The sequence below is a fragment of the Mauremys mutica genome, chromosome 10, assembly GCF_020497125.1.
Source record: "Mauremys mutica isolate MM-2020 ecotype Southern chromosome 10, ASM2049712v1, whole genome shotgun sequence".
NCBI lineage: Eukaryota > Metazoa > Chordata > Testudines > Geoemydidae > Mauremys > Mauremys mutica.
Window position 1 is genome coordinate 687,276 of NC_059081.1, and position 20,870 is coordinate 708,145.

The 20,870-nt window shown below is 53.6% G+C and overlaps 1 protein-coding gene across 1 annotated transcript; it reads left to right on the forward strand.

The window, feature by feature from the left end:
* The first annotated feature begins 11,320 nt into the window (after window positions 1–11,320).
* On the forward strand, window positions 11,321–19,851 carry LOC123343389. The gene is made up of 4 exons (XM_044978498.1): window positions 11,321–11,418; window positions 14,908–15,030; window positions 15,697–16,978; window positions 19,656–19,851. The coding sequence occupies exons 1-4, from the start codon at window positions 11,405–11,407 to the stop codon at window positions 19,809–19,811; spliced, it is 1,575 nt and encodes a 524-aa protein (XP_044834433.1). The 5' UTR covers window positions 11,321–11,404; the 3' UTR covers window positions 19,812–19,851.
* Window positions 19,852–20,870: the final 1,019 nt, after the last annotated feature.

The window sequence follows — 20,870 nt, forward strand, 5'->3', positions numbered from 1 at the left end:
CCATCTCCCCCAGCTCGCCTACTCACCCCCTGCCACTGCCCGCTCGCCCGCCTCCTCAGCCCCCCTCCCCTGCCACCGGCTCACCTGCCCGCCCCCACTGCTCCCCCGCTTGCCTCCTCAGCCCCCACCACTGCCCATCCGCCTCTTTAGCCCCCCTCCCTCACCTGCCACTTGCCTACTCACCCCCAGGGGCCGCACAGTGAGCCCACGCGGGCCGCATGTTGTGCAGGCCTGATCTAAGATATGCAAATTCAGCTACAAGAATAGCGTAGCTGAAGTCGACGTATCTTAGATCGACTTAGAATCACTTTCTTCATGTCCTCGTGCCGCGGGATCGACGGCCGCCGCTCCCCCGTCAACTTTGCTTCCGCCTCTCGCTGAGCTGGAGTTCAGCAGTCGATGGCAGAGCGATCGGGGATCGATTTATCTCATCTACACTACACGCGATAAATCAATCCCTAATAGATCGATCACTACCACCAATCGTACCCTTACCCATCTCACAGCTGCTCCAGCCCGAGTGCATACAGCATTTTCCCCATGTGAACACAAACTGACTACAGAATTAAAAACTAATGGTAGTTAGGTACAAGTGATGATGACTTGGTCACATTTATAATGTGCATGTGGAGTAAAGTCCAGACCAGTAATAGATACATACACACACTTGGTGCTTTAATAGGGCCAACGACATAAAGCTAAAAACAATTATTAGTCAAAACAGCCAGGAGGAAGAATTTAAACAGAAAAATTGTAATGATAATTGGGAATCATTTAAGAACACTTACTAGATGTCCAAAAAGCCACCATTCCACAGCTGAGGAAGAAGGTCATACTGGTTAAAACACTGACTTGGCTTACAGTATCAGAGGGGTAGCTGTGTTAGTCTGGATCTGTAAAAGCAGCAAATAATCCTGTGGCCCCTTATAGACGAAGTGGGTATTCCACGAAAGCTCATGCTGCAAAACGTCTGTTAGTCTATAAGGGGCCACAGGATTCTTTGCTGACTTGGCTTAGTGGAGTAATGAAGGCAACTATAAAAAATAAAATATAACAAATGGGAAAAAGGCGACATTGATAGTAATAAATATAAATCAGGAGTTAGGAATTGTAGAAAGCCAAAGGTCCATCCAGCCCAGTGTCCTGTCTTCCAACAGCAGCCATTGCCAGGTACCCCAGAGGGAATGAACAGAACAGGGAATCATCAAGTGACCCATCCCCTGTCGCTCATTCCCAGCTTCTGGCAAACAGAGGCTAGACACACCATCCCTGCCCAGCCTGGCTAATAGCCATTGATGGACCTCTCCTTCATAAACTTACGTAGTTCTTTTTTGAACCCTGTTATAGTCTTGGTCTTCACAACATCCTCTGGCAAGGAGTTCCACAGTTTGACTGTGCAGTGTTTGAAGAAATACTTCCTTTTGTTTGTTTTAAATCTGCTGCCTGTTAATTTCATTGGGTGACCTCTAGTTCTTTTGTTATGAGAAGGCACAAATAACACTGCCTTATTTACTTTCTCCACACCAGTCATGATTTTATAGACCGCTATCATATCCCCCCTTAGTCATCTCTTTCCAAGCCCAGTCTTATTAATCTCTCCTCATATGGCAGCCGTTCCACACCCCTAACCATTTTTGTTGCCCTTTTCTGAACCTTTTCCAAGTCCAATATATCTTTTTTTTGGGATGGGGCGACCATATCTGCACTCTGTATTCAAGATGTGGGTGAACCATAGATTTATATAGAGGCAATATGATATTTTCTGTCTTGTTATCTGTCTCCCTTTCTTAATGATTCCCAACATTCTGTTCACTTTTTTGACTGCCTCTGCACATTGAGTGGTTGTTTTCAGAGATCTATCCACATTGGCTTCAAGATCTCTTTCTTGAGTGGCAACAGCAAATTTAGATCCCATCATTTTATATGTATAGTTGGGATGATGTTTTCCAGTGTGCATTACTTTGCATTTATCAACAGTGAATTTCATCTGCCATTTTGTTGCCCAGTCACCCAGTTTTGAGAGATCCTTTTGTAGCTCTTCACAGTCTGCCTGGGACTTTAACTATCTTGAGTAGTTTTGTATAATCTGCAAATTTTATCACCTCGCTGTTTACCCCTTTCTCCAGATCATTTATAAATATGTTGAATGGGATTGGTCCCAGTACAGACCCCCTGGGGGACACCACTATGTACCTCTCTCCATTCTGAAAACTGACCATTTATTCCTACCCTTTGCTTCCTATCTTTTAACCAGTTACCAATCCATGAGAGGACCTTTCCTCTTGTCCCATGACTGCTTACTTTGCTTAAGAGCCTTTGGTGAGGGACCTTGTCAAAGGCTTTCTGAAAACCTTAGTACACTATATCCACTGGATCCCCCTTGTCCACATGCTTGTTGACACCCTGTGACGCAGCAGGGAGCCGGGTGGATTGACCTGGGGATGTCGTTTAGTTTTACTGGATCCTGTGGCACCTTATAGACTAACAGACGTTTTGTAGCATGAGCTTTCATGGGTGAATACCCACTTCTTCGGATGCAAAAGAAGAAGTGGGTATTCACCCACGAAAGCTCATGCTACAAAACGTCTGTTAGTCTATAAGGTGCCACAGGATTCTTTGCTGCTTTTACAGATCCAGACTAACACGGCTACCCCTCTGATACTAGTTTTACTGGGACTGTCTGCATGGGGGAGGGGAGAGCAGGGGGTGACTTTAGGTGCGGGATGGTACCTGGGCCTGTAACCTGAGCCAGGAAGGGGGTGGGGAGAGTTGACACCTTTGCCCAGGAAAGTGGACAAAGGGAGAGGGGGAGGAAAGGAGGGGTTTTTGGTTTCAGTTCTGGGCTGGCTGGGAAGAGGCAGGGAACCCCAAGTCTTGGGTCTAAGATCCTTGCCCCCCAGAGGGACCTGGCTGAGGGGTCCTGGTTGTACCTACAAGCCCAGTTTGGGACTGTGTTCCTGTCGTCTAATAAACCTTCTGTTTTACTGGCTGGCTGAGAGTCACGGTGAATCATAAGAAGTGGGGAGTGCAGGGTCCTGACTCCCCCACACTCTGTGACACCCCCTCAAAGAGTTCTAATAGATTGGTGAGGCATGATTTCCCTTTGCAAAAACCATGTTGCCTCTTCCCCAAGAAATTATGTTAATCTGTATCTGACAATTTTTGTTTCAACCAGTTTGCCTGGTACTGAAGTCAGGCTTACTGGCCTGTAATTGCCAGGATCACCTCTGGAGTACTTTTTAAAAATTGGCATCACATTAGCTATCCTCCAGTCACTTGGTACAGAAGCTGATTTAAATGATAGGTTGCAGACTACAGTTTGCAGTTCTACAATTTCATATTTGAGTTCCTTCAGAACTCTTGGGTGAAACCATCTGGTCCTGGTGACTTATTACTGTTTAGTTTATTAGTTTGTTCCAAAACCTCCTCTAATGACACCTCAACCTGGGACAGTTCCTCAGATCTGTCACCTAAAAAGAATGGCTGAGGTTTGGGAATCTCCCTCACATCCTCAACCGTGAAGGCAGATGCAGATAATTAATTTAGTTTCTCTGCAATGGCCTTATTGTCCTTGAGTGCCTCTTTAGCATCTTGATCGTCCAGTGGCCCCACTGGTTGTTTAGCAGCTTCCTTCTTCTGATGTTCTTAAAAAAATTGTTAATTTTTGAGTATTTGGCTAGTTGTTCTTCAAGTTCTTTTTTAGCCTAATTATATTTTTACACTTCATTTGCCAGAGTTAATGCTCCTTTCTATTTTCCTCATTAGAATTTAACTTCCACTTTTTAAAGGATGCCTTTTTGTCTCTCACTGCTTGTTTGACTTTTTTGTTTAGCCACGGTGGCACTTTTTTGGTTCTCCTACTATGTTTTTTAATTTGGGGAATACAAGGGACACATGGAGAAATCTATGGCCAGCAGAGTTAAGGCCAATGAGTTTAAAAAAAATATATTAGGAACAAAAAAAATCCTGGCCCATTACTAGATGGAAATGGTAGCAGGAGCAGCAGAAGCTTCCTAAAAGTGGGGTGGCCACTGACACCCAAATCATGGCCCCGCCCTCCATGCCACCCCTTCCCCCAAGGCCCCACCCCCCACTCACTCTTCTCTCTCCGTTTCCCCCATCGTTCGCCCTTACGGCTGTTAAAAGTGGTGCGGGGGCACGGCCCCCTCTGTTCCAGTGCCCCATGATGGTAGAATTATGAACCATTCAGAAGAAGCAGAAGCATTCAATAAATATTTTTGTTTTGTATTGGGGGGAAAAACAGATGATATACTCTCATCATATGGTGATATACTAGTGGAATGGAAATAGTGTATCTGGAGGAAGTTAAATAGAATCTACTAAAGTTCCTACTATCTCTGTCTTTCTTGTTCCTCCTGAACTGGAATCTCTCAATTTCAGTTCTGTTCCTGGCACTCGGACAACAACACAACTGTGCCGCAGGGGTCCCTACCCACTGGCTTCCCACTTACTGTCCCTTCTGTCTAATGCCAATTGCTTCTCTCTCTTGCTCACTACTGGACTCCTTCTGCCACATCACTGGGCATCCTCCCTCAAGACTCCACCAGCCATTTCTGAGTTACCTGTTGGACCTGCTCACAGCAGTGCTGGGATGGAAGGGGAAGCTGGCACCTGCTCTCCCCAGCTGTCCCCCGCCCCTTAAAAAAATCCTCCCTGAGCTCCCACTTCTTTAGCTGCTCCAGAATCTTTGAAGTTTTCCACACACACTGAGCAGCAACCCCCCCACACACACTCTAAACACCACGAGGCTGCTCCTGAGCACCCAGCTTGTGCTGCTCCCACTGGTCTTTTGGCCCAACAGCTTCCCCTATACGTTGGGCTTTACAGCAGCGTGATGCTGTGGGCAAAAGAGCTAATGTGATCCTGGGATGCAGACACAGGGAAACCTAGAGTAGGAGCAGAGAGTTGTTTGCAGTGTTGTTGTAGCCATGGTGGTCCCAAGGTAAGAGACAAGGTGGGTGAGGTCATATCTGTTATTGGACTGGCTTCTGTTGGTGAAACTGACAAGCTTTTGAGCTCTACAGAGCTCTTCTGAGGAGTTATTTTACCTCTATGTTTGATCGCCGCTAGAATAATGTATCCAGTTCTGGTGCCCACAATTGAAGAAGGATGTGGATAAATTGGAGGGTTCAGAGAAGAGCCACGAGAATATTAAAGGATTAGAAAACACACTTTATCGTGACAGACTCAAGGAGCTCGGTCTATTTAGCTTAACAAAGAGAAGGTAAAGGGGTGACAGTTATAGTCTACAAGTATCTACAGGGGGAACAAATGTTTAATAATGGTCTCCTCAACCTTGCAGAGAAAGCTCTAATACAATCCAGTGACTGGAAGCTGAAGCTAGACATTCAGTCTGGATATAAAGCATACATTTTTAACAGTGAGAGTAATTAACTATTGGAACAGTTTATGAAGGGTCATGGTGGATTCTGCATTGCTGACCATTTTAAATTCAAGATTGGATGTTTTTTTAAAAGATCTGCTCTAGGAATTACATTGGGGAAGGTCTCTGGCCAGTGTGATACAGGAGGTCAGACTAGATGATCACAGTGGTCCTTGGAATCTATGAATCTCTTGGAAAGCTGCTCCAATGCGGAATGACACTTGCTGTAAAAAGTCTGCATCTGAATTCTAGTTTCCCTTTTTCTGTGATTCAGATGAGAATGGGATGAGGTACATCTCCTTTCTGGGGATGAGCATGCGCAGAAGTGTTAAGCCTCAGCTCAGTGCACCACTGTCCATGCAGGTGCAGGAGCTAAGGCCAAGCTACTGTAGACAGGCCCCTATGCTGAGTACACTGCTCCACAGCCCTCCGAAGAGACCAGGACTTGGCCAGAGGGACAGCTCATCATCTGTGTCCAAGGCTGCAATCTAACTCTGTGCTGCTGCCTAGTGGGCAAGAGCATGAATGACAGGAATGAACATTAGAGAAGAATAATACCCTCTTTGTCAAACCCGTTCCACCCAAGGATATTTCCAAGCATTGATTCATTCAGCCTCACAGCCCCGCTGCTGGGAGCTGGGTCCTTGTTATTAGTCTCCCTTGTACAGCTGGAGAAAAGGAGACAAACTGTCTGCACAGGGACTGCTTTGGTCAAGTTACGAGCCATTGCCACCACTTGTTCTAACCCGGTGGAGGAAGCACCAGAGCAGACAGGACTCCACACAACTACAAGCATTTTGAGCACCTTGTTGTCTAATGCAGCTCAGAGCAGGTCTCTGTGACCTGGCACCTGAAAATTGCTGGCAGCTGCATTAGAGCTCCCACAACAGACTGAGCCAGTCTGAGCAGAGGGAGAGTGGGTTTGTGTAGGCAAGGCCATAGGGAGGAAGTAACCAGACCCAGGCCCTGCTGTAAGAGTCTGAACCCCAGAGTTCCTAGCTCCCATCTGTCCCTGAGCACTGTGCAGGCTGGGTCTGACTCGGGAGTAACTGCCCTGACATCAGCAGGGTCACGCTGCTCAGGACTGTCACCTCCGAGTGCACAATTCACTGCACGCGCTTAGTGCACAACTGTCAACGCTCCCAACTCAAACCCATCCAGGGGAGGTGGCCAGCCCCACCCAGGGGCACCCCTCAGGCCAGATCTCCGTTTCCAAGGTCACTGTGGTTTAGTCTACACTACGGAGCTAGATTGATGTATGGCAGCTTACGTCGACCGAACTCTGTCAGCATCTGCACTACAGCGCTCTTCCCGCCAACGTCAGTCACCCACTACACCGACCTAACAGCTCCACCTCCCCATGAGAGGCGCAGCGCTGAGATCAATGCCATTAGGGCAGCGCAGTGTCTGCGCAGACCCTGTGTTACCTACATCGCCTGCTGGCCATCAGCCCCATGGCGGCCCACTCCCCATAGTACCCCCTGCGGAGAGAGGCTGGGTCTGGAGTAGCCAGAACTCCCCACACTGCCGACGCTCCTGCCCCGTCCCCCACAGCGCCCCCTGTTGGGAGAGGCTGGGGCTGGCGTAACCAGAACTTTCCCCACTGCCAGCTCCTGCCCCATTCCCCACAGCACCCCCTGCTGGAAGAGGCTGGGCCTGGCGTAGCCAGAAGCGCCCTGTAGACGGGTTGGACTCACCCCCCGCGGTGCCTCCTGCTGGTGACTCCGGGAATTAGCTCTGTCCAGTGCTGGAGCGCCCTCTGCAGGCCGGTGATCCGCCTGTCTTCAGGCTCCCCGTGTCCCTCCTTGGACCCGGTGCCCTTTCACATGGGGTGCTGCCCCTGGCAGTAACCCCTTTCTCTCGGGGTCTCCCCTTCTCAGGGAACCCCCACCCTCTATCCCCACCTTGCCTCAGTATTGGCTACTGCCAGTCATTGTCTAGCCCCACACTCTGGGGCAGGCTGCAGTATCAGCCTGCTCATCACAGGCAAAGTTGGGTTTGGACCTGCTGCCTCGGCCTACCCCTGGGCTGCCCTCTGCAACCCCCAGTACCAGTTGCCCTATGCTAGGCCGCAGCCTGGGGCTTTCTAGGCTGGAGCTCCCCAGCCTTCCCCAGCCCTGCTTCACCCTATAGCCCCTGCAGCCAGGCCCTTCTTCCTCTTCAGGCAGAGGAAGAGTGTCTGGGCTTCTGGCTTCCCTGGCCTTTTTATAAGGCCTGTGGCTCAGTTTGGGGCATGGCCCCACCTGCAGCCACTCCCTCAATCAGCCCAGCTTTTAGAGCAGCAGCTCTCAAGCCCTGCCAGGCCACTTTTAAACCCCTCAGGGCAGGAGCAGGGGCCACCCTGCTACACGCCCCCACTGGCAGCTCCTGCCCCAACCCCCACAGCACCCCCTGCAGGGAGAGGCTGGGGCTGGAGTAGCCAGAAGTGCCCCCACAGCCAGCGCTCCTGCTCCGTCCCCCAGAGCGCCCCCTGCTGGGGGATGCCAGACATTGGTTGAAGTAGTTCATGTCCCTCACCTCTGCTCTTCCATGGGGCTGCAGCAGGATCCCTGTGCCCATTCCCAGGCCAGGTGTTACAGGGAGGAGGAGGAGGAGGAGGAGGAGGGGGCAGGTGTGTCCTGAGCAGCTGGGCTCTTCGCCCCCCCGCCCATGAGAACAGTCTCATCTTCGGAGGGGCCAGAGAGCTCTGCCTGCCTCCTACCGCAGCCCGGGGGAGGTGAGGCTATGGGGAAAGCAGCCAGCAGAGGGGTTTTCCCCACCAGACAGGGCTGGGTCAGCAGGCGCTTGTGCCAGGCGGTTATGGCAGGAGTCGGCAGCCAGGGATAGAGGCCTCGGGTCAGGACCAGAGCCAGAAATCAGCAGCCAGGCGGCCTGAAGCTGGGCAGGGCTGGGTTAAAGCAGGAGCAGGAGCCACCCACTGCTGCTGGTGCTGGGCTTGAGGGCGGTTTGCGGACTCCTGCTCTCTCTCCGGCAGGGCAGCTAATCAGGCAGCCTGCCAGGCCAGCTGTACTCCTTAGGCGGCCCAGACGCTGGCTGCGCTGCAGGCCCCGATTCCTGACAGGCGAAACGTGGCCCCCAGGGACCTGCCTGGAGTTGTAGAAAACTTGATTTGCCAGGCCTAGGACACTTTCAGCCCTGGGCCAGGACTGGGGTACCCAGGAGTACCATTCCCCTCCCCCAGCAGCCCTGACCCACTCCCTGCAGCACCCCCAGCTAGGAGATCCTGGGACTAGAATAGGTGGGAGCTCCCCCCAGCCAGTGCTCCTGCCCCGCTGCCTACAGTGGCCCCTGCTGGGAGGGGCTGAGACTGGAATACCCAGGCATCCCCTCCCCCTGGAGCCTGCACTCCGCCCCCACTGCCTGGGGCTGGGCATGATAGGCTACAGGGTTGGTGCTTAGGGATCCCAGTGTTTGCAGCATGTCTGAACTTGCTGTTTCCATGGCGAGGTAGGTTTGTGCGCCCTGCCTCTCCTCCATGGCACAGAGCAAAGGGCTCAGTGCAGCAGAACCCAGCTCCAGCACTTCCTCCCCTCTGCCAGCAGCTGCCTTTCCCAGAGCTGGTAAGTTCTCAGCTTCAGAGAGGAACTGGCTTTGTAGGGAAGGAGACAGGAGACATGGAAGGATGAGAGGGCAGCAGTGCAGGGGGAATGCAGGGGAAGCACAGATGGTCCAGGTTGAAGAGATCTGTTAGTTTATTGTATTGACAGCATTTCCACAGCACTCATCTCTGGGGCATCTGGGAGTTAGCTGCATCCACCTAGAGGCCAGGCCAGGCATGGCCCCTACAGGACATTTTCTAGTGTCCAGTCCAGTGCTTGGGAAACACAGACACAGCCTAATAGAGTCATAGACTTTAAGGTCAGAAGGGACCATTACGATTATCTAGTCTGACCTCCTGTACAACGTAGGCCACAGAATCTCACCCAACCACTTCTGTAATAAACCCCTAACCTATATCTGAGCTACTGAAGTCCTCAAATCATGGTTTAAAGACTTCAAGGTGCAGAGAATCCTCCAGCAAGTGACCCGTGCCCCACGCTGCAGAGGAAGGCAAAAAACCTCCAGAGCCTCTGCCAATTTGCTCTAGAGGAAAATTCCTTCCCGGCCCCAAATATGGCGATCAGTTAAACCCTGAGCATGTGGGCAAGACTCACAAGCCAGCACCCAGGAAAGAATTATCTGTAGTAACTCAAATCCCACCCCATCTAACATCCCATCACAGACCACTGGGCATATTTACCTGCTAATAATCAAAAATCAATTAATTGCCAAAATTAGGCTATCCCATCATACCATCCCCTCCCCTCCATAAACTTTTCAAGCTTAGTCTTGAAGCCAGATAGGTCTTTTGCCCCCACTACTCCCCTTGGAAGGCTGTTCCAGAACTTCACTCCTCTGATGGTTAGAAACCTTCGTCTAATTTCAAGTCTAAACTTCCTGATGGCCAGTTTATACCCATTTGTTCTTGTATCCACATTGGTACTAAGCTTAAATAATTCCTCTCCTTCCCTGGGATTTATTCCTCTGGTATGTAATGCAGCTCACCCTCAGAATGCAGTTCCCAATATTCATCTCACAACGGCTCCCACCCAAGCCAGCCTCTCCTCACTTGGGCTTCACGCCCTTCCCAGATGTGCAGCCTGTCTTCACACCCTGCCAAGCCCCAGTGGCACATTCCAAGATAGAGCAGGAACCCCCCACCCTTGCTCTGTGTTTGGCTCTTCTCAGCACTCCCAGGCCCAGATGTTCCAGGCACTTTTGATGATCAGGGACCCAGAATTTAACCTCATTCGAGGTGCAGCCCACCAGCACTGTGACCTCTGGGCTCTCTTAGGTGATGGTGCCTTTGTGCATTCAGACCTAAACTGCCCAGACCATGCAGCTATATCCCATTGCACATCTAATTCCCTCCTCAACTGCCTGCTTGTTCTCAGCCACTCCTGCTCCCCAGCGACCCTGGGAATGGATTAGGGTTTGGGTGCTTCCCCCCCAGATTTATTAGCTGAATCTTCCTTGATGTCCCTCAGCTCCTCCCTTGGTGCCCATCACTCGCCTCTGAACCCCTTCCTGGCCAGAATTCCAGTCTCCAGCACCCTTTGTTCCCTGCCACTCACAGCTCCTCCCAATTTAATTTAATTGGAAGTGTCAGGTGAGAGTAGCTTGCTCCTACTCCCACCAGCTCATTAGTGAAATCAGCTCAGACAATACTGATCCACACCGTTATCTTTCTGGACCCAGCAGAGAAGGAGATTGACCCAGACACAACTGACAAACCCAGCTGTGTACTGTGATTGCTTGACTCTTCTTGCAACACACTGAAGCCAGCGGGAAAGGGAGGCTTTGAACTGGGGTGGGGGGTGGTGCTCAAACATTTAAAGGGACAGGGCATCACAGACAACTTTTTCCACAACCCACCCTCTGCACACACTACAGACACCTAGATCTTTGACAAATGGCTCCCGGCTGCATTCCACAGATGTGGAATTGCCACAGACTCCCCCTCTGCTGCAGACCAGTGGTCCAGCATCTAGTCTTTCATTTAAAAGAGAATGGCATTTCTAGTCTGTGTGTGCACAAAAAGAGTGAAACATAAACAGTGTAACTGATGCAGTCTTCACAGAGACCGGTGACCAGATGTCCAGATTTTATAGGGACAGTCCCTCTATTTGGAGCTTTTTCTTATATAGGCTCCTATTACCCCCCATTCTCTGTCCCGATTTTTCATACTTGCTCTCTGGTCACCCTACCTGCCCCATTCATCTCAACAGCATGTTAGGTTGAACCAGAATGATAACAATGAAAGTATCAGTATAGTCAACAGTTTATCCATCTAAGAAGGAAAACCTAGTTAATGCAATTACCTCATAATCTCAAACCATCACCTGTGCCTCAAAGCCCTGCTACTCCCAACCCCACTGGAAAAAACCCTCTTCTGTCCCTGCCAGGTATTTCTGCATTCTCAAGACAAAATTCTGCAGCCATTTGAAAAACGGAAAATGTATGGACACTATCAGGTATTGTTGGCAGCAAAAAGGTCTGGGTTCAGTTTTCCAGGGGTTCTTCCTAGAGGCTTAAATAAAACTGGCTGGGGGGCAGCTTTACTCACTGCTGGGATGACACCTCCACCTGGTGGCTCTGGGGAATAGCTCAAAGCCAGGGAAGGTCCCTTCCCTGGGTCACACAGCATCCCTCAGCCCAGGAGCTGCTGCCGCCTCTTTGTGACTCATCCTCCAGCCAGGTCACTAAGTGGGCTCCCCTTCCAGGGCAGTCTTTCAAAGTCTCTTCTATCCACACAGCCAGCATCTGTCCTCACACCCACTGCCCTGACCCTGTCACTCCAGCAGTCTTCCTGCTCGCTGTCCCCAAACAGGCCCACTCTGCAGTGGCTGGTAGGGGAGCCCAGGCCCACACTCTGGTCTGGGTGCCAGGGCCCAGCAGTGAACAGTTCAGATCTGCATCTCCACCATTGTACCGGTCTCACCCCTGGGCTCCTTCCTCCTGGGCAGCGTCCATCTCCCTCACCTCAGGGAGGGGAGCTGCTGCCTTCTACCTGGCTTTGGGGAAGCCCAACCTGTTCCCTCACAGGTGAGCCTTTGTCTAATTAGCTTCCTCCAGATCATCTCCCCTCTTTGTGGCCTAATTAGCTGCTGAGGCCCAGTGGGCCCTGTTCAGCCCTCTGAGGGACAGTGTGGGGAGTACACCTCATCACAGCCAGTCTCCCCACAAACCTGGGGAAACAATCTATACCCCATGGGCACCTTTGAGGGGCACTATTCCCTTACTCACAAGCACTGAGTCCAGGGATTTAAAACAAAGAGACATTTTAGGGGGATTCACAGGAGGGGCAACAGAATGAATGTGGGGGAAGCAGCAATTAATACATTAGCAATATTAGGTAAACTCTCTATCCTACTGCAGGGCATCTGAACAGGAGTCCTCTGGCACCTGTGTGTGGTCGTTGTGTTCTGGTCAGTTCCCTCCTCCCCAGCTCCCTCACTCACAGATTGTTGTCCTGGGTTGGTGAAGTTGAAGGAACATAACAGGGCAGTGCTGCACAGGCTGCTTCAGGGGCTCTCCCACCTGTCCCATCGGGAATGATTTCAGCTTTAATTGCTTACTAGGAAAGCCCACATTCCAGTGCCTTAGTTAGGGTACTGCTCTCCCTATGGCTTCAGTCCAGCCCAGCCCAGCCGGCCACCCCCAAGCCGTGTACCTTTATTTTGCAGCATGCTTAGCTCCTCAGAAAACAAACAGCTGATCCCTCACAGACACCGTAGCACCAGCCAGATACTCTCACCCACTACTAAAAATCTCTTCACTTTCCCTCTTTGCCCTTTCCAGGCTCCCGTACCCCAGTGGTTCTCAACCAGGAGTCTGGGGCCCCCTGGGGTGCCACAAGCAGGTTTTAGGGGGGTCCACCAAGCAGGGCCATCCTTAGAGTTGCTGGGGCCCAAGGCAGAAATTCAAAGCCCCACTGCTTGAAGGCCCCTACCACCCAGGGCTGAAGCCAAAGCCTGAGCAGTGTAGCTTCGTGAGGGCCCCTGTGGCATGAGGCGCCAGGCAGTTACCCTGCTTGCTGCCCCCTAACACCAGCCCAAGCTTTGATATGCAGAAAACCAGCTATTGTAGCACAGGGGGGCCATGAACATTTTATAGCATGTTGGTGGGCCTCAAAAGGAAAAAAGTTGACCACGCCTGCCTTACCCACCTGTTCCTGACTACGGTCGTGGTGTCCATCTCCTGTCCCGTCATTTCCCAACAAGCTCAATAGCATTTTATTGCCCCAAACTCAAAACTTCATTGTATTTTAAGCAGAATGCCCCAAACTGTGACATAACTGAAATGCAAATAGGCCCTGGCCCATTCTGTCATTTCCCCAGGCTCAATAACAGCCGCCAGCAGAAAGCTCCCTCCCCTGGAGCCCCTGCCCGTCTGGAGATCACCTGCCGCTCTGGGCTGCTCTTCTCCCTATCCACCAAGAGAGATCACTACCAAGCTGCCTACAAATTTATGAGTGCAACTGTGGGACGTGGTTGCTGGGGGGAGGAGGGCTTAACAGCCCTGGGACTCACTTCTGGTTTATGTCTTATGTGCCTAAAAGCTCATGCTTCAGGGTTACAGCTAGTCACTTGCAGGAGTCAGGAAGGGATTTTCCCCCATTGTATTCTGGGAGGGCTTTTTAATCTCCTTCCTTTGAAACATCAGGGATGGGCACGGCTAGACATGAGACACTGGTTGAGGAGGGCCAGGGCTCTGAGGTGGCACCAAGCACTCTCTCTCAGGGGCTTGGCTGGCTGGCTCCTGCTCACATGCTCAGGCTCTAGCTGATCCCCACATGTGGGGTCAGGAAGGAATTTCCACCAGGTCAGATTGGCAAGGACCTTCTGGTTTTTTCACCTTCCTCTGCAGTGTGTGGGTGCAGGTCATTTGCCAGGATTATCTGGGTGTATCTCACCTAATCATTTACCTGACATTGCAGGGTCCTTGGTTCCTGGTGTCCCTCGGTCCCTCCTGTTCTCTGCTTAGGACATGTAAAGTCTAGTCTCCTATGGGCTGCAATACTTTGGTCTAATTTAAGTTGTTAGGTTTGGTGTGTGGGTGCTGGGTGAGATCTGTGAGACACAGGAAGTCAGCCTAGAATGATCTGCTGGTCCCTTCGGGCCTGTGCTCTATGGCGCTCTGGGGGTCAGGCCCCAGGACTAAGGGCTTACCAGTAAAATGATGTTTAATTGGATGTTGAAGTAGAGAAGACAAGGACTGTCTCTGGGTGAAGCCCTTTTTCCTGTTTCATTGCGTAAATACCTCCCATCTGTAGTTTAGCTCAGGCTGCCTGAGCCCATGCTTGCTGCAGCTGCCTTCCCGCACAGCACAGGTGAGCTATTTCCTGAGGCCGGGCCCCAATTTCCGCACAAGCAGCACATCAGCATCAATACTCAGCACATTTAACACACTCGTCCGACATGTGCCCTATGAACGCATTAAACACAGCGATGTTTTGCCAGCTCCTGCTTGCTCTGTAACAGGCAAGTGTGGGTTACACACCACTGCTATTCTCACCTGCCATTCAGCGCTTAATGTGGTCTGGAAAAACGTGTGTGTGTGTGTGTATGTGACTAGCGCAGTCCCACATCTGCCCACCCCCATGTCCCCCCGGCCAGGAATCAATCGTGTCCCCCAGCCATCACATCAATCCCCCCCCACATCTCACCTCTGCTCCTCCTAGGGATCTTCACCCTGCTCTCCCAGGCTGGGGTGAGGGAGGCTGCAGAGGGGTCCCCTCTGCCCCTTCCCAGCTGGGTGCTGCGGTGAGGGAGGGGCAGGAGCAGAGGGCCGTCCTTCGTTCTCGCAGGAGGGGGGAGCGGGGAGAGACTCTACCTGCTCCCTGCAGCAGACCTGGGGCCGTGAGTGGGGAAAGACGCCAACCAGAAATAATCTTTTTGGTACAAGGTTTAAGTCTCCATCCTTTGCAGCAGTGGCCATCTCTCTTTCATGTCACCGTTCAGGACTGCTGTGATTGAAACCCTGGTCCTGTGCTTCCAGACAGCTGTCGTCTGCGTAGATAAAACGCCTGGCCGTAGTGTTGGGAAGTCATTTGTGAAGAGGTTGAAAAGTGTCAGAGCCCTGAGGTAGACCCTTGTTTTGGGACCTTCGCATGCTGGTGTTTGTCCAAGTGAAGCTTGGAATCCGTGGCCTCTTGGCCACGGCTCCATAGCCCTGAGAGCCCAGTGACTGTGTACAGGAGGCCGGTGTGCCACATCGTGTCACATGCAGCTGTAAGAGTTATGAATTCTGCTTGGCCTGGCTGCCATGCTCGCTGTGGGGGTGAGTGCCAGCCCGTGATCACAGGTCCTGCGGTTTGATCTGAAACTTGCCTGAGCTACACGCCAGAGATCATCAGCAGTGGGGCACGTCGATGAAGGCTGAGTACATGCAGCTGAGCTAAGAGAGGGCACAGCAACTTGTTCACCGTCGATGGTCTCTCTCTCTTTCCCCAGTTTTGGCCAGGCTGTTACTTTTGCTCTGCGCCAGATCTTATGTATTTGATTTGCCTGGATAATGCTAGATAGAAAGATGGCTATTGGCGAGCCTAGTGCTTCTCCCTCCCCAGGTTGCTGCTCAGTGCAAAGTACCCACTGACCAGCAGCTGCATCATGTATTTTCTCCAATGGTCCTTGCTACTCGCCCACCTTTCAGCTGCTCACTGGCTGCAGTGGGGTCTGTGGGGTTGGCTCTGGGGGCCAGAGTGGTGCATGCTCAGCTCACATTTCTCCACCTCCTTTCTGCCATCTCAGGTCACCCAGGCTATCCATGGAAACCTTGTATTCTGCCCTCCAGGACGAGATCCGTGCCTTCGAGGCACACGTGCAGAGCTGCCAGAAAGACTTTGACCTGCACACGCTTTACAATGTGCTGCTGCTGCTGCTCCCCGGGAGCCCGACCTGGGAGGTGAAAAGCCTGGAGCAGCTGGAAAAGCTTGTTGAGGGCAGGGACTGGCCAGGCCAGGCCACCGTGAAAATTACAGGCAGCGCTGAGAGTTGTGATGTCCCTAGCTATGTCGCCTGGCTTGGCTCCTACCTGGGATACTTAAATGCTTTAAAAGAGACGTTTGATGCCAAGGTCGTGTTCCCTTTGTGTGAGCACCTGTATGTCCATGATGAGCTGGATGCCGGGGCCGAGCGCCGGTCTCCCGGGGGTTCCTGCAGCGGATCTGGTGCTGGGCACAGCGGGGAGAAGAGGTCCCACACTGTGACCTCCATCGCAGATATCGCCAAGCAACTGTTTGCCGTCAGGAGGAAGTGGGCGTTGCTGCTCAACGGGGGGGTGATTGACGACCGCGTCTTCAGCTCCCAGAGCCTGTGCGCCCTGCGGGGCTTTGCCAACACTGGCCCCGTTGTGAAGGTTCTGAGGCTGGTCCCTGACATCTTTCACAAGAGCTTGGCCACGGCAGCGCTTGCCAGGCAGTGGCTCAGTCTCCATGGAAGCAGATACAGCATCTTCCAGCTGCTGTCAGAGCCAGGCCAGGAGACGGGCGAGCGGAGAACTGGGCTGGCTCCTGGCACCTCTGAGCCCTGGAGGAATGGAGTGGCCATCAGCCTCCCTGAGTCTGCCAATGGCTGCAGCAGTTTCTCAGGAGGCCAGTTACATCCCAGACCCAGGAGAAGCAGGAGCAGCTGCAGCTCCCATGATGGAGGTGGCTGGCTGGGCAACGTCAGTGCGACGCGAACCAAGCTGCGGGAGAGTCGAGAGGAGCTGATGGCCCTGCTCTGGCGAGTGGAACGAGCTGGAGTGCTGGAAACTCAGCTGCACGAGCTAACCCAGAGCATCTCCAGGCTGCAGCTGGAGCAGCAAGACACAAGGCGCAAGCTGGACGTTTTCCAGCAGAGGCTGGAGCAGGCAGACTGGGACATGCCTGGCAGCATACCACTGCTTAGCAGCCAGTGCCAGGCAACGCTCAGACAGCTGGAGGACCTGGAGCGGCACATGGAGCTGGAGGAGTATCGTAAGAGCATCTTGCAGAGCGACTGGCTGCTGGAGCTGGAGCTCAGACCATGTCTTATTCGGCAGCTTGATGCAGTAAGAGGCTTAGCTGCTGTCATGGGTCGAGCGTGTGTGTGTGAGAAGGGGCATGGGGTGTCTGTGGGCCTGAGAGTGTGAGTGAGCATGTGTGTGTGTGAGAAGGGGCATGGGGTGTCTGTGGGTCTGTGTGTGTGAGCGAGTGTGTGTGTGTGAGAAGGGGCGTGGGGTGTCTGTGGGCCTGAGAGTGTGAGCGAGCGTGTGTGAGAGAGAAGGGGCGTGGGGTGTCTGTGGGTCTGTGTGTGTGAGCGAGTGTGTGTGTGTGAGAAGGGGCGTGGGGTGTCTGTGGGCCTGAGAGTGTGAGTGAGTGTGTGTGTGTGAGAAGGGGCGTGGGGTGTCTGTGGGCCTGAGAGTGTGAGCGTGTGTGTGTGAGAAGGGGCGTGGGGTGTCTGTGGGTCTGAGTGTGTGAGCGAGCGTGTGTGTGTGAGAAGGGGCGTGGGGTGTCTGTGGGCCCGAGAGTGTGAGTGAGTGTGTGTGTGAGAGAAGGGGCGTGGGGTGTCTGTGGGCCTGAGAGTGTGAGCGTGTGTGTGTGAGAAGGGGCGTGGGGTGTCTGTGGGCCTGAGTGTGTGTGTGTGTGAGAAGGGGCATGGGGTGTCTGTGGGCCTGAGAGTGTGAGTGAGCATGTGTGTGTTAGAAGGGGCGTGGGGTGTCTGTGGGCCTGAGAGTGTGAGCGAGCGTGTGTGTGTGAGAAGTGGCGTGGGGTGTCTGTGGGCCTGAGTGTGAGTGAGCGTGTGTGTGAGAGAAGGGGCGTGGGGTGTCTGTGGACCTGAGAGTGTGAGTGAGCGTGTGTGTGAGAGAAGGGGCGTGGGGTGTCTGTGGGCCTGAGAGTGTGAGCGAGCGTGTGTGAGAGAGAAGGGGCGTGGGGTATCTGTGGGCCTGAGAGTGTGAGGGAGCGTGTGTGTGTGAGAAGGGGCGTGGGGTGTCTGTGGGCCTGAGAATGTGAGCGAGCGTGTGTGAGAGAGAAGGGGCGTGGGGTGTCTGTGGGCCCGAGAGTGTGAGCGAGCGTGTGTGTGTGAGAAGGGGCATGGGGTGTCTGTGGGCCTGAGAGTGTGAGCGAGCGTGTGTGAGAGAGAAGGGGCGTGGGGTGTCTGTGGGCCTGAGAGTGTGAGCGAGCATGTGTGTGTGAGAAGGGGCATGGGGTGTCTGTGGGCCTGAGAGTGTGAGTGAGCGTGTGTGTGTGAGAAGGGGCGTGGGGTGTCTGTGGGCCTGAGAGTGTGAGTGAGCGTGTGTGTGTGAGAAGGGGCGTGGGGTGTCTGTGGGCCTGAGAGTGTGAGCGAGCGTGTGTGTGTGAGAAGGGGCGTGGGGTGTCTGTGGGCCTGAGTGTGAGTGAGCGTGTGTGTGAGAGAAGGGGCGTGGGGTGTCTGTGGACCTGAGAGTGTGAGTGAGCGTGTGTGTGAGAAGGGGCGTGGGGTGTCTGTGGGCCTGAGTGTGAGTGAGCGTGTGTGTGAGAGAAGGGGCGTGGGGTGTCTGTGGGCCTGAGAGTGTGAGCGAGCGTGTGTGAGAGAGAAGGGGCGTGGGGTGTCTGTGGGCCTGAGAGTGTGAGTGAGCGTGTGTGTGAGAAGGGGCGTGGGGTGTCTGTGGGCCTGAGAGTGTGAGTGTGTGTGTGTGAGAAGGGGCGTGGGGTGTCTGTGGGCCTGAGAGTGTGAGCGAGCGTGTGTGTGAGAGAAGGGGCGTGGGGTGTCTGTGGACCTGAGAGTGTGAGTGAGCGTGTGTGTGAGAAGGGGCGTGGGGTGTCTGTGGGCCTGAGAGTGTGAGAGAGCGTGTGTGAGAGAGAAGGGGCGTGGGGTGTCTGTGGGCCCGAGAGTGTGAGCGAGCGTGTGTGTGTGAGAAGGGGCGTGGGGTGTCTGTGGGCCTGAGAGTGTGAGCGAGCGTGTGTGTGTGAGACGGGGTGGGGTGTCTGTGGGCCTGAGAGTGTGAGTGAGCGTGTGTGTGAGAGAAGGGGCGTGGGGTGTCTGTGGGCCTGAGAGTGTGAGCGAGCGTGTGTGTGAGAAGGGGCGTGGGGTGTCTGTGGGCCTGAGAGTGTGAGCGAGCGTGTGTGTGAGAAGGGGCGTGGGGTGTCTGTGGGCCTGAGAGTGTGAGCGAGTGTGTGTGTGAGAAGGGGTGTGGGGTGTCTGTGGGCCTGAGAGTGTGAGCGTGTGTGTGTGAGAAGGGGCGTGGGGTGTCTGTGGGCCTGAGAGTGTGAGCGAGCGTGTGTGTGTGAGAAGGGGCGTGGGGTGTCTGTGGGCCTGAGAGTGTGAGCGAGCGTGTGTGTGAGAGAAGGGGTGTGGGGTGTCTGTGGGTCTGAGAGTGTGAGAGGGGGGCCAGGGGTGTGTGTGGGCCTGAGCCTTCGAGTGAGCGTATGTACATGAGAGAGAGGCCCTGGGATGTGTGTGGGCACGCGTGCAAATCGATGAACATGGGCTTGTGGGTGCAAATGGACGTGTGGGACTCGCGGGAGAGCCTGCTAGCCAGTGTATGGATCTCAGGCCAGCTGAGACTGAGGGCAGCAGGAGGGAGCGGGGACAGGGCCATCTAGTAGGAGAACGGGACTCCCGCAAGGGGTGGGCGAGGATTCTCAGGACAGATGTGGCAGCCAGAGTGGAATCCTCATAAATCGTCTGCCACGCGGCCTGTATGGCCAGACCCAGCTGACAGTACAGGGGCCAGCGCACGTGTGACGCCTTCTCCTCTTCCCCAGTTGCAGCAGCACTGCAGAGAGCTGGAGCAGTCGCTACAGGCCAGGGACCAGGCCGCACTACAGCAGCTCCTGCCAGCAAGTAGGACGGACTCTGCTTCCCTGTGTGACTCAGGGCATTGCTCCACCGTGTCTCCCATGCCGACAAATAAAGCCTGAGTCCTGCCCTCAGGGAGGGACAATGGCAGGAGGGACTGGACCCCGTTTTGCTGCCTCTGTTAATTGATAGACTCAGTGATGAGCTGCCAAAATCTTAACAACCGGTTCCCTATAAAAAGTTCTGGTTTAAGGGCCTGAGTATGTATTTTTTGTACCAGTAGGGTTACCATACGTCCGTATTTTCCCGGGAGGAAGCGGGTTAACAACTGGTTCTAAAACCGCTTCAAAATTTAACAACTGGTTCGCGTGAACCGGTGTGAACCGGCTCCAGCTCGCCACTGGATAGACTCTGTGTGCATGTGTATGTGCATTGCTCAACATACATGCGTGTACCTGCGTGACTGCCCTCTGCTAGCTGGAGTCTGACATGCATCTCTGACCTGCCTTCCAGCGGTGGGAGCCCCACAGCTGCTGCTGCCAGCGGCTCTCGCCTCTCTGAGATTTGGGGGCACATCTTTCAGGAACAGAAGTTAAACCTGGAAAGCGAGAGCAGGAGGGACTCAGCTCCCCCACCTGTGACTGCAAGGAATAGCGGCATCTGCCCAGCAGAGTCCAGGCCCCCAGGCCAGCTCAGTATTCCTGAGGCCAAAGCCTTGAGCAGCGAACATCCCCCCCACCCCCAGCCATGTATGGCTTAATTTATCCTTCCCAGCAGTGTCCCTGCCGTCCAAACACTCAGCCCACATGCCACCTGGGACCCACAGCACCAGCCCTAGACTCTGCCGCCAGAGGGGGCAGAAAATGCACCCAGGATGCTGTGTAATGCCGACGGTATTTCCAGGTAAGGTAACCCCTGGGGGGTGTCTGTGCTGTGTCCAGCTGAGGCCATGAGCTGTTCCAGTTCCCCGGGGACCAGCCGAGGGCTGGAGCTATCCACATTAAATGCCATCAGCATAGGCCTGGGCCAGCCCAGCTCTAGGGCTCCCAGAGCGCCCTGCTAGGAATCTTGGCCCCCATTGCTGCCCCGCGACCCCAGACAGCATGAGTTAAAATGGCATCCTCTGCACAGCGTGACTTCGGGTGCATGGTATCGGTGTGCATCAGGTCACGCCGCATGGA

Bases quoted from the DNA above. Each gene is read 5' to 3' on its own strand.
- LOC123343389 (XM_044978498.1), top strand. The intron at 15,031-15,696 runs GTAGACCCTTGT...CTGCCATCTCAG, and splicing joins AAAAGTGTCAGAGCCCTGAG to GTCACCCAGGCTATCCATGG. The intron at 16,979-19,655 runs GTAAGAGGCTTA...CCTCTTCCCCAG, and splicing joins TTATTCGGCAGCTTGATGCA to TTGCAGCAGCACTGCAGAGA.